This window comes from Mastacembelus armatus, chromosome 3 (assembly GCF_900324485.2).
Source record: "Mastacembelus armatus chromosome 3, fMasArm1.2, whole genome shotgun sequence".
Taxonomy (NCBI): Eukaryota; Metazoa; Chordata; class Actinopteri; order Synbranchiformes; family Mastacembelidae; genus Mastacembelus; species Mastacembelus armatus.
Genome location: NC_046635.1, coordinates 3,916,630 through 3,929,845, shown reverse-complemented (window position 1 = coordinate 3,929,845; position 13,216 = coordinate 3,916,630). Strand labels below are relative to the sequence as shown.

Here is a 13,216-nt window from a genome sequence, read left to right as displayed (position 1 = left end):
AAAGATGGTCTCATGTGTCCTCAGTTACAGCTCCTCCAGGTAGCCTCCCTCCCTTCTCCTCAGAGCAGAATTTGAGTTTGGGACACCCCAATAAGCGAAATGAGATTCAGCCATTGTGAGTCTTTGGCTTCAGGCTGAGTGGCTCAATGTGGCAAGAAGTGGGAAGAAATATGTTTGAGCTTTAACCTGTGAAGTCTGTATTTATATAATTTGTCAGAAAGTCCTCTTTCATTAACATTAATAAAAGGTCATTTGCAGCACGTGTATGCAATCCAAATTTTAATACTGTTAGAAAATCAAGAATGACTTAAACATTGATAGTTTACTAAAAGAAAAAAAGCCTGTTGAATATGTTTACGGCCTTTAAGATGGAGACCTCCAACCTTCTGGAGATGACAGGTTAAGAAATAATTATGATGACCGTGCTTTGTAATGATTTTAATGCCACCAAAAAGAGCAGTGTGCCATGCATCTGAGGAGTTGTGTCAACATACAGAAGTAAAAAAAATTTATTGTGCTTATTTACAGGTAGTCATCAGTGATTTCAGAAAAACCTATTCTATAGCTATATATTTACAGCAGAAACTCTACACACTGATTCTACTACTGAGTTCAGTAAATATTTGTAATTAGCCATAAGCTCACTGTAACATCTGATGAATGAATAAAAAAAATACAGTAATAAAACATTACATTATCATGGAATCTTCATATTGGGCTGATTAATAAGGTCCATGTCTTTAAATAGCAATAATTCTGTCATTGAAAAAGCACACGAATCCAGCAAATCACACAGAAAATAACTGCAATGTTCAATCAATGGCACTGTGGCTATAATTAAATTACAGTATGATTGCACCCTAATAATTTGTAACAAGAGCCGATAATATAAGAATACTCTGACTCTCAAAATGCTGCATAGTTTCCAATAGTTGTTCTGATAGGCAACATGAAAAACTCCTTGTGTACAGCAACTCAAGGCTTCCTGCGTCTGAAAGAAAACAAAAGTCCAGAAATGAAGTAGTGAACACTAATTTGAAACTGAAGGCAACAGCTATATAATACCTGTAGTACATACACACAAACTAAACACACACATATACACACTTTTTTTTTTTTGCTTACTTTTGATAGAAATAGCTTGAACCTGTGCTTGTCACTGGAGCCTAATAGAAGGAAAAGGTTGAAACAAGTTACAACATGAATTAGGGCAACTGCCCACATACCCATGCAATAATCCAATTCATATTCAATTACAAATTAAGTGAATGTACTAAAGACAAGGACAATATCTTATACATTAATATGACAAGAAAGAATGAGCATAGTTTTAACAATGACTTTGTTTTTGACACTTCAATAGCTTACAGTGTTTTCTGTTTCCTCCAGCTGAGCTGGTCTTTCTGCAGACCCCGATCGCCTCTTGCGACTAGAACAAAAAGAGTCAGTCAGTTTTCTGGACAAAACACAAAAAAAATATGCACACACTTTATTTTAAGACTGACTTACATAAGTTAAACCCACCATTGCTGATGTTCATCATAAAGAGTAGAAATATTACTGACAAATCTCCGTACGTATTAAAATTTACTTAATGGTGGTTTAGCAGTTTTCCTTACTGTAAGTCAAAAACTTCCAGTTGTAACCCATATAACTGGGTTCTTCAATTACTATTAATTAATAGTTTAGGGACTGTAACTTGTGATTACAAATTAATGAGCAGCATGTTTTTCCCTGTAAGTGTCTCTCCATTGTTTTTATGCACTTAAAAACTGTGCTAAACAGCCCCACAAAAAATCATAATAACAGAAAGGGGGAAAAATAAAAAATAAAAAAAAAATCTGCTGACAGTTCTTATGACAACTGTAATCTGTACCCAAACTTTCTGCTGCAAAAGTCATTCCCTGGTTTACTATGCAAATTTTAAAAGTTCTTGCTGCAAAGGCAAGAAGTATGTGGCACCTAAATAAGTTTCTCATACTCATTTACAAATGAAACATCCATATATTATACCCTTTAAATTTATAAGACCCTGTCATGATGCTGTCCAGTGTTAAAACAAAGATCACAGCAAGCATTTAGTGACAGTATGTCTCATGTTATAGTATTATAGAAAATATATGGTTCTGTACACATACACAGAAATCTCACAGCAGATTCAGTGAGAATCCTTGGGAACATACTGTACTGTACCTTGGTGCTGTTGGGCACTCTTGTCTTAGTGTCTCAATGTCAGTAAACTGCACAGCTTGACCTCCACCTCTTGTCTTAAAAACATTGCCCTGTGAGGGGGGGGGTGTGAAAGAGTAGAAATATTAAATGAATAAATAAAATTAAAAATGTCCAGAAAGAAACAATGGCTAGAAACAGATTCCCAATCAACAGCAAAAAAAGTTCATTGTCCCATTATTATATAATACGGGACCCCAGTGTGAAATCAAACAGAATGTGATTAAGTCAAATCCGTGCCAGAAATAAAATCATCACAAGTCCAAGATTAAGCAATTACGTAATTTTACCTTGATCAACTTGGTCTCGATCTCCCCGTCGGAGGCAAGCTCTTGATGTCTAAGCACATACTTGTGGCATTTAGACAGAGCTTTCTCGTTAGGGGTCGACACCTTGATTGCATTGGGTATGATTGGCTGCATGACAGTGTCTACGTCCAAATTAGAAGATGGTTTGTGGTCTACCCATTTCTCCCCACCCGCAGAGTGTGAGCGCCTGTGGATTGGATGAACTGCAGGGGCCGTCTGATGGTCCCAGTGTGAGAAAGACAAACCAGAAAGTTATTCACGTGACACCAGCAGTGACCATTTAAAGTGTGTTAGGGTAATTGATAAAGGTTGATCATTAAAGGGTGTTAGCTTGTACTGAAAATAAATGTACTACTGGAAGGCAAAGAGGGATGAGGAATGTCCCAATTGATAGAATATGTTTAGAAAAACATTTTACATTTCAGGGCAAACATTTGCCATGGTGTTATAAGCTTTTCTATGTCACATCGTCAATGATTATTAAAAAGAAATGTATACAAAAATAATATTTTGGGCTTCCAGCAATACAATTTTTCAAAGTAAAAGTCCCATTGAAAATTATCCAGTAGAGTGTTAGAGAATTAGCATGCAAAGCAGCACAAAATTAGTATGGTAATGAGTCTAGGAACGAAAAACTTCATGATGGAACACAGAAGAGGGTTTTTTGTGATTGGGAGAAGATGTACTCTAAAGCAAAAGTGACTAATAGCGGTGTTCACATCTGTTTTAAAATAATAATTATGTATTTAACTATGGCATGGTCTTGAGGAAAGGCAAACAACCTATTTATGAAAGGGAAAGTATATTTCCAGCTTTGTGTGGAACTCTCAGTGAAATCATAATACTGTTTTGGTTTGATCTAAACATAATGACCACATTAATAAAAGGACTCAGCAATTACTTGATCTTCCTAATTCAGTGCTTGTATATCCATCCTGCTGTGCCTGGAACATTTTGTTTCTACATGGCAGAAGCCAGGTGAAAATCAGACTGAATAGCGGTTTGTTTCATTTTATCATTTAAAATCACTGGAGGGTTGAATAAACAACCTGGCAACAGTGTGGCAGTCCAACAGCAGAACCAGGCTATGTAAAAGTATATTTTTACAAAAACAAAAATAATCAAAGGACTCATCAGAACTTGACTAACAGACCAAACAGTTGCACATGAGAGGTACATAATACCATTCATTCATCAACTATTTAAACACTAGCTGTGCACATTTTCTGATTGTAAAAATTGTTTAATGATGCTGTAGAGTTTGTTGCAAGCTGAGTAGGGAGAACAAAAAAACCCATCAGTGCTGAGTGCCACATCAAAGCACTGCAGAATAACGAAGTGGTAGTGACTAAAATGTGTGATTATAACTTACAAGGAAAAAGCTTTTCTACAGAGCAGTTGGCAACAGGCGACACGAGGAACTACAAACATGCCATAATTGCTGAAAAGATTTAAAATGAATGTCAAGAGGATATGAATGACAGAACAGTCTCCCTTTATAGTCTGGACAAGAGAAACCCAACCGTCCACCTAATGCATTTCTAAACAAGCAGACATCTACTTGCTACATTGCAGGTGCAGCTCTATATCAGGGCAAAGCTTAAAACTACAGGCTTGCAGAAAAACAAACATTTCTTAGGAACAGCTTCGGTTTAACACACACTAACCCTTGTGCCTGCCTCTAGGTTTAGCCCATAGACAAGAGGCGTTGTGGGGGCCTCAGTGTCTGGGGCCCAGCGCTGGCCTTTCCTGCGACCCATACTGCTGGTGCTCTGACATGGGGCAGGGGTCTGGGTCCTGTACTGGGGAGTCCCAGGTTGCCTTGCCTGGCTCCTTGAGTCTACAGGGACTCTCTGCTCCCACTTGGAGATGCAGGAGGCTACTGAAGGGTAGGCTGAAGAAGAAGTGGAGGAGGAGGTGCTGGCGGGAGGGTAAGGGGTCTGAACTGCCTTAACAATAGCCTGACTGTGCTGGGAAGGAGTTTGGCCGAAGTCCTAAAAGTGATGAGGGAATGGGGCCAAGCATTGTGGATGTTAGGGGTGACTTCAGACTGACAAATACACAACAGGTTAAAAGTGTAAAACAGAATCTGCTGTATACAGTAAGTATTAAAATCTTAGCATTCAGGTTTAAGATGATTACAGTAATTAACAGCATGCAAAATTTCCATGTCCAAACAAGTGACGAGTGACAAAGTGCACACTGACGAACCAGTTAGTATTGAGGAGTAAATGACTCACGGGAAGTGGTGATGGTGAGGCAGACCGCTTCTGGGCAATGTTGCCATCTCTCTCTCTTGTGGGCCTCTCTGGACGCTGAGCTGGACTGCTCTCTGTCACTATGGCTTTGAGCTGCTTCAGCTTTTCATCCTTCACCCACAACTTGTTCTGCATCTCCAGCTGCTTGGCGTTCACTCGCCTCTCCTAATTATAAAACACTAGCGTGAAATAACTGAAATAGTCTCATCATTTAATCCTATATGGCAAAACTGTGGCTCACATATGCCACTTTTTTATTTGGCAAAGGGCCTATCCACCTACTAACAGATATTATTTTTAATGTATTTATTTCATTTGCTAAGGGCATAATTATTATCTATTCTTTATGTAGCATCCTGTGACCCTAAGACCAGAACTGGTGAATAATGTATAGTGAATATGATATAATAACCCACTAGGTATGTCCACTGCTATACTGTAAGTGCACGCATTCATTACAAAGTCGCTCAGGGCAATTGGTGTCTACAAATATGCATTTACATCTCTACTGATGTAAATTATTGGGAAGTAGATGCATGCCCTAAATACACAAACAACAATGTTACCAAAGAGTTGCCATTACTGCCATTGCTCCACTTACACACTCTTTCTCCCACTTGAGTCTGGTGTCTGTCACCATGCCTTGCATGTGCTGCTCTATCCTCCTCCTGTCTGACAGCTCTCGATGCAGCCTATGGTCTCGCGTCTCCAGCTCATGCTGAAGCGTGCGTTTGTCCTGCTCATACATGTCAGTGGTCTTTTGCAGGATATCAATCTGAAAAGGATTGTAAAGAGATAAACACTTAAATACTGTACAGGCTTCTCTTAAAATTAACAAGCAAATCCTCATATACTTTCATGAACATGTTTAAAATGCTTATAAAATCCAAATGTAGGAAAGTGCATGATAAGTGAAGAAGTCAGCACCTTGTACTCCAGCGTTTTGGATTTTTTCTCTAATCGTTCTATCTCTGTTTTCTGGCTGACGATGACTTTGTCTTTCTCGCTCAGCTTGCTTTGTTGATCATGAAGGAAGTTCCCTTTTGAACTGAGCTGACTGTCAAATTGCTGAAGCATGGAGTTCACTGTATTGGCTGTAGGAGAAAACACATTAACAGGAGCTCTTCAAATCTTAATTCAAAAAGGTTATAATGTTATTCTTTCATGAAGAAATGAAATAATAATCCAGCAACCAGAAAAAAAAACATGTCCCAGTTCTTCAGCCTCTTTCAGACTTTCCATTGAATGTGTCAGTTTAATGTCTGAATAAGCACCCTGGTCACTTTTTCAGAAAATTCGCAATGACAATCTTAAAAAGTTGGACAACATTTGGACAACAACATTGGACAACACAGCCCAGCTCTGAACTGCATGCAGATGCATTAACAAAAAATCATGGGTAAGATTATGACATACTGATGTAGGAGATTGCCTTCCCAAAGTGGACCCACCAATCATGACAGCCTCATACATTATGCATCACTTTATGTGCTGCCCAATATCAGGCGGTGCTATGCCTCTGTCTGTCACAATTGTGGGTATGTCTGAATAAAGCTATGAGGAACATTAATGAAAACATGCCCTGTGTGTGTATGACATGAAGCTGTTGCATTTACAGATTGATGAAGTCAGCAAGATTACATATTCCATGTCTGAAAGGGGCTTCTGACTAACCTAGAAAAATGACTGATTTGCTGTTTTGAATAAATCCCCTACTTGCTGCCTAAAATCAGCAATGAAGTAGCCTCTCTATAAATCAGAGCATGACAGAAAATATTCCCGTACCAGTTTTGTTGAACTCCTCTATAATCATCTGACGGGTGTGATGCCTCCTTTGCAGGACCTCAATCAGACGGGGCAGCATCTGATCATCAGCTGGGTCTACTAACTCACAGGGGGGTATGGCTGGAAGGCTTTCAATAAGATGATTCAGCTGAGCTGGGTCACGTACTGTATAAATAAGAATAAGTCATTGAAAATGTGCCTGTTTTAACATAGAACTAAAATGCAGTAAATGTTGATTCTGAAATGTATATTTGCCAGAAAAAAAAAAAGAAAAAAAAAAAAGAGAGTAAATAGTACAGCCTCTAGAGTTACTTACCAGCATTACCAGCATTAAAGGGTCCTCCTCGCTCTTCTAGCTGACGTGACAACTCATCTCTAAAAGCCTGGTTTCTGTGTCTGCGTCCTGCAGCAACACCACAAATTGGCCGGTCAACTGGCCGTGGCACCTCTACTTCCTGGGTCATCTCTGCAAAGCGCATCACTTGCTGCAGCACAAACAGTGAAATACTATTAGAACTACAGTGTCCAATTTCTTTAATGCAACTAGCATTGTGCCAAATAAAATTTTAATCATCACTAACATAAACAAAATGTCTTACTATAGTTTCTTCATAATCATCGGCCTTTGGGTTTACACACACAACCATCCTGACTTTTCCTTCCCCATCAAAGTAGTTTTTAAACAGATGTGTCACTTTAGAGTCCCTGTATGGCACCATCTGTAAGAAAGTAAAAGCTCTGTGAAACTGAATTATGAGAATCAAGAGTTATATTCCTTTACTTGAAAATTTAACAGCACAGTTTTACAAAAAGGGGGAAAAAAAGCGATGAACAGATAAAATATCAACCTTATTAGTTCCACACATCTGGTTTTCACGAAGGACTTCCATACACGTGCGCAGGGTCATTAAGGACTGGTTAATATTACCTGTGAATCAGACATTTATTATCTAAACCAACACCTTTTCTAAATACATTAAAAAAAAAAAAAAACTTCACAAAATCTGCAGACACAAAGAAATGTTTCTGACTTTGAATAAATGCACAAGGGAATAAACTGACCTGCTTCACGGAGACGGCTTCCCTCTGCTCTGGTTCTGTTGGTGCGTTCACTGCCTGCCAGGTCAACCAGACACAGCTGGCTCACATTCACCTGGTTTTTGTCCTGTGTTTCAGCAACACACATTTGGCATCAAACATTGACTAAATCCTTTGTGACACAGGACATGTACTTGTTAGACCTGTTTTACGGTACCTTAAACCTTACACTAAAACTCAAAGAATTCACTGGCTTTCTTTAAATAAATATTAATAATAAAAACAAACATGACTAATTTTAAATGTAAATCTTGGTGCTGCATGTCACCTGCAGAATGTGGTCCCCATCAGCATCAAGTGGTGCTTGGACCAGCTTCAATGTGAACACACTGTGAGAGCGACTAGATTCGCGGTTGAGTTGAGTGTTGGCTATCCTCCTTTTCTTTTGTCCTGGAGTCAGAGCAGATCATCAAAACAATGTCGTGATATTAAAAACAGAGAAAAAGAGTAGTCCAATAATTTCTTCATGAAGTGAATTTGATTAGTGAACTGAATATAAATGCTGATAAGAGCCACTGGAAGCAATGTCTCAAAATTACCCTGCTGCACATCAATGCATGGACACTTTAGCAACTAATGTGTAAAGATATTTGAATGTTTCCCACCATAAATGACGCAAGACTTAAGAATAAAAGCATATTTTAAAACATGCCAAATTTTGTTATTTAAATTGGTCTCCATGTAAGAGGAACATGCAAAAATTAAAAAAAAAAGAAAGAAAGTTATAAATACCACTCACCCTTCCAAAAAACTTCAAAGGCCTCTTCTGTAGATTTTACCTCAATTTCTGTGCACCCAGCTACATACATGTTGTGATTTTGGTCTTCACGGAGAATTTTGGACTGAGGTGGTCTGAAAAACGTTATTGAAACAATCAATCAATATACACCAACTGTAACACAATGCTAAAGTTGCTTTAGTAAGATAAAAAGCAAAAGCTAAACTGACAAATACTTGACATTAGCGTGAACATGTAGGGAGACGCATTCAGGGGTACAAAGACATGCAAAAATAGTTTTGTCACAAGCTTGAGCCATTCTAGGGAATTCTGTGCCTTCACAGTAATAAGAAAGAGCCAGTCCTTAAAAGACAACAGCCAACAAAATGACAGAAAGCTAGAAGCTTCTATGCTATTTACAGGGTTTTGGATTAATCGCATGGAAGTGGACTGATGGACCAAGTTACGGCTACAAAGAAACAGAACAGTGTAATATGTAATGTACTTCTACTGGCCACATACATGAACTCATTGTTCCGTACAGGCGTACCTCCACTGAGCCACCTGACAAAAACAGTATTTTAAGTACACCTTTTCAAAATAGAAGTGCAAAAACAAATTTGTCTCAATCAACTTCTACTGCAAATACTGTACTGCACATACAACACAGTGAACAAGGCTGTAATGCAGACATGTGGGGCTGCACAACTAGTAGAGTATTTGTAGAATACATTGGTACTATATAATCATGTGGGTAGCTGTGCAACCTGAAAAGCACCATGATAAACTGATTAAAAAAGAAATTTGGTACACGCAACCTGTCAATGTGGGAGTGTGTCGATGATTTGATATCCTCTCTTACTTTGGTCTGATGGGGTCAAAAGGAGCATCTTCAAGGAGATCATAAATATAGTTGTTGTAGATCTCGATATAGGACACAAAAACACTGTAACAAGAGTCTTCATCCACATTCTCCACTTTACATGCGTCATCTGAGCTGATCATATCAGCAATCTCAGGGTCAGCCTTTTGTCTAATAAAAATAAATAAACCGAAAGAAAAGCAAAGAAGCAGCAGTGAGTGCATTAAATTCAATTTTAACCAATTCCATGAGTACTCATTAACACTTATATTTATACAGGGTACAAACTAAGCATAAAAAAATTTATTCAAGATTACCTAGAGGACGGTATCTTAGACACTGACTGCTGACTGTCTCGCTTCTGTCTCTCCAACAGAGCATCAACTTGACTCTGAATCTCCATCCCATTTTTGTCATCTGGTTTAAACACCTGGGGAAGATTTAAAGCACTTAAAGTAAATATTTCAACCTTTTCCAAAAAATGAAACCATTTTGAAGACCAACTATACAAAACATTAATGAATGAAATTCATACAAATCTTTTGGTCTGAAAGGGGCCAATACTGTTGAAAAGCATGTCTAGAGAACGAGGGAGGAGTCCACCTTCTCCTGGTGAGCCGGTCATGGTGTAGGTCTTACCACTTCCAGTAACCCCATATGTAAACAGTAGACCTACGAACACAGAGCAAGGATTTAGGTTTTTAAATGGACAAAATAGCATTTTAACCTTAATATATACTAAATAAACCAAAACGACAAAGTGAAAATGTATTATTTAAATGTTTGAGCGTTCAAAGGAGCACAGTGGCCTCAACAATCGTTAAATGGAAGATCTGGACTATGTTTTAGCTCACAGAGACTTATGTAAGTCCTGCCAAAATCAAAATCCTGCCAAAGGAGCTTTTACAAAGTACTGAATATTGTTTCAGTTTTCAATGTATATTAAATTAGCAATAAATAAATAAAATCTTTTTACTGCCATTAGAGGTGAATGTAGATTAGTGGTTAAAAATCACAATTTCATCTATTTAAACAACAAAATCCCAAAAATTAAGGTGTCTGAATCTTTCTGCAACCACTCTATGCAATAACATGTTTTATCTGACCCACAATCAGAGAAAGGCAGAATTTTACACATTTGTGAGTCTCGGTTTGCAAATGGAAAAATAAATGAATAAATAAAATCATTGTATAGTTATTATATCAGAATTGGACAGGATAAATAGCCAAATTGCCAATCATATGATCAATATCTCAAATAAATAAATAAAAGAAGTAAATCACTTACCATTCTTACACTGAATAAGGTCCTCTATCAGCAGCTTGCCAACATCCTCAAACAGCTCTATTTGAGTTGTATTAACACCAAACACTTTTTTAAAGGAGTACTGTGTCTAAAGGTTGGACAAAAAAAAAACATACAGTACACATGAATAGCTTTCAACATTATTATTATTATTATATGTATGTGGGATTTTTGTGACAATCGAGTGTAATTTTGGTCTACCCTTTGTTTACACAAGTATTTCAGCCTCGTTTTTGAAATGAGCATAATATGCATGTTTGGCACAACACGTAACACTTGCAGTGCATAGTGTCTGATGTGAAGAGCGTGTGAGACTTCTGTTCATGGCTAGACACACGTTCACTTGTGCACTGGAAGTGCTTTGTCTACAAAGAGCACAGAGAGGAGTCTTCAAGGAAAATGGAAATCTATGTCCAAAATTCTGACAAAACCTCAATATAGTTCTGTTTTGTACAGAACTGGATCATGTTAAAGCAAATGAAAACACTTAAAAAGAACAGTGTGTTCAGTTGATAAATGTAACAAATTATCTATTTCTGTTTTGCTTTATTTAAAAGAACAGTATTAAGCTACTACTAGGTTATTGTCTCTTGATAATTCATATTTTTGTTATATTAAACATATTTAGACAATGTTCCTAAACTCCTACCTTACTGTTCATTTTGAATTGACTTGGAAACACTATATTTTCACTTTTGGTAGCCTGTATTTCAGTCACAGTTTTGGTCTTGAATATCATGTTAAATTGTGTCAAAAGTCTTAAATTTAACTTAGCTAAACTTATCTATACGTGTAGATACCCTGTCATCTCTCCCTCTTTTCAGTTCAATTAACCCTTAAAGTTGCGACCTGTCTGGTATAAATGTGTTTCTGCTTAGAAGTTTCAAATGAATTCTTGAATTATTTTGTTAAACAGTTCATGATTAATGAGGCTGATTTGATTGGCATTAGTAAATAAAAAGAAATATTTACATAGTGGTAAAAGGGATGTGTTTTATAGAGGATATTTTTGCACAGATATGAATAAAGGTGTGCTTTGAGATTTATCTTGCCCTTTGGACACAATCAATTTACTTCCACTCATAACTTGAACACACTTACCTCTTTGTATTCCCCATTGCGGTTGGCTTTAAGACCGTCAGGGGCATGCAACTGGATAGTGGAGCTGCTGATCATTTCAATACAACATTCCTCATCTTCAGTTCCAAGGGGCCGTATTCGACAGTAAACCTACATACAGAACAATAAACACAATTTGAGTTTGGTTCTAATCCACTTCTATGAAGCTCAGCTTTGATATCTGAATATGATGTCGTTTTGTGTTGGAGTAAATGCGAAGTGTGTGCACTTACTCCAACAGGATCTTTCTCTATGTTGCATTGCTTCCTTTGGCCAGGCCGCCGAGGAGTCTTTCCTTTTCTGTCGGTAAAGCAACACACACACAACCATAACAATTACACGGCGATACGTTAAATTGACACCTGATGTGGACACTGTTTTTGGAGACGTCTTACGAGTCTTTGGTTGAAGAGACTGCTCGCTAACATTTCTTCTTGGAAAGCTGGACAACTACAGAGAAGTCTGGCGTTAATGGGGGTTCACCAAGAGAAAGAAAACCCCGGGAAGCTTTACCTGGACTGTATATGAGTAATGTCTGTTAAACCAGGTATTACTGACCAGCGGCCACATCGTGAAGCGCGTTAGCTAAACGGCGAGCTAAGCTAGCTGGCACCGCGAAGCTAATTAATCCTCCTCTTTACGCTGACTCGCTCTTTCTCTCAAAAACAACCACAAACAGGCCAGTTAATGTAAATAAACATTTCTTACACTGCTCAGGAGGTAAATATAAACATATTGGCACTCACCCTGATCTCTGCATTGTTGTTACACTCCTCCTCACAGAGCGCCTCTTCTCGATTTGAAATTTCCCTCTTAGCAAACGCACTTCCGCCGGTAAGATTATTTTAACCAATCAGAGGAAAGCTTGAGAATTCTGCAGAGGAAGTCCCGCCTCCAGCTCTAACCCTTTGTTTACCCGTCCTGGATCAGCTGATCGACTGCACCTGAAATACTGTATTTCATGTGTACTTTTACTTTGATTTCTGTTTTTTAAACATAGAAGCAATTTTTCCCTGGAAAATGTAGTTAATACAATTGATAATTTTGGAGTGATTTGCAGTGGAGGCAAGATACTAGGGCAGCACGGTGTATTAGTGGTTAGTCCGTGTTGCTTCACAGCAAAACAGCCTGGGTCAGAAACCCAGCAGGGTCCTTTCTGTGTGGAGTTTGAATGTTCTCCCTGTGCTTGTGTGGGTTTTCTCCACCCAAAGAGAGCTGGGAAAGACTCTGTCAGATCCTCATGACCTTATATAGGAATAAGCGTGTATAGATAATGGATGGATGGATGAAGCGCAACATGTTGCACAAGCTCTTGTGTTAAACATTAGAATGCTAAACATCTGTTGTGCAACTGTAAACTTGAAAGCATGACAACATTTTCTTTTCCACCATCACCGAGTTCATTGTTTGAGGAGAAAACTGAGCAAGGACATATTGCATTTGCAACGTCTGAGAAGAGCCTGATGGACTGGTGACCTGTCCAGGGTGTACCCCTGTCTTTCACCCAAAGAAAGCTGGGATAGGCTCTGTGAC

General features: G+C 38.2%; 1 protein-coding gene across 7 annotated transcripts; it reads right to left on the bottom strand.

The window, feature by feature from the left end:
• Positions 1-423: 423 nt before the first annotated feature.
• On the bottom strand, positions 424-12,493 carry LOC113137963 (kinesin-like protein KIF23). 7 transcript variants are annotated; one of them, XM_026319996.1, is made up of 24 exons: positions 12,430-12,493; positions 11,917-11,983; positions 11,666-11,794; positions 10,547-10,652; positions 9,794-9,930; positions 9,576-9,688; positions 9,259-9,429; positions 8,919-8,960; positions 8,418-8,530; positions 7,947-8,068; positions 7,643-7,745; positions 7,429-7,508; positions 7,180-7,299; positions 6,897-7,065; positions 6,581-6,745; positions 5,723-5,889; positions 5,397-5,570; positions 4,778-4,960; positions 4,205-4,531; positions 2,520-2,753; positions 2,194-2,282; positions 1,369-1,429; positions 1,126-1,166; positions 424-991 (listed from the first exon to the last, which is right to left on the bottom strand). In XM_026319996.1, exons 1-24 carry the CDS (start codon positions 12,441-12,443, stop codon positions 976-978), a joined length of 2,943 nt encoding a protein of 980 aa, XP_026175781.1. In that variant the 5' UTR covers positions 12,444-12,493; the 3' UTR covers positions 424-975. The 7 variants fall into 7 exon arrangements, with proteins under 7 accessions (XP_026175781.1, XP_026175782.1, XP_026175786.1 ...); XM_026319997.1 differs by having other exon boundaries at positions 6,906-7,065; XM_026320001.1 differs by lacking the exon at positions 4,205-4,531.
• Between the last annotated feature and the right edge of the window lie 723 nt (positions 12,494-13,216).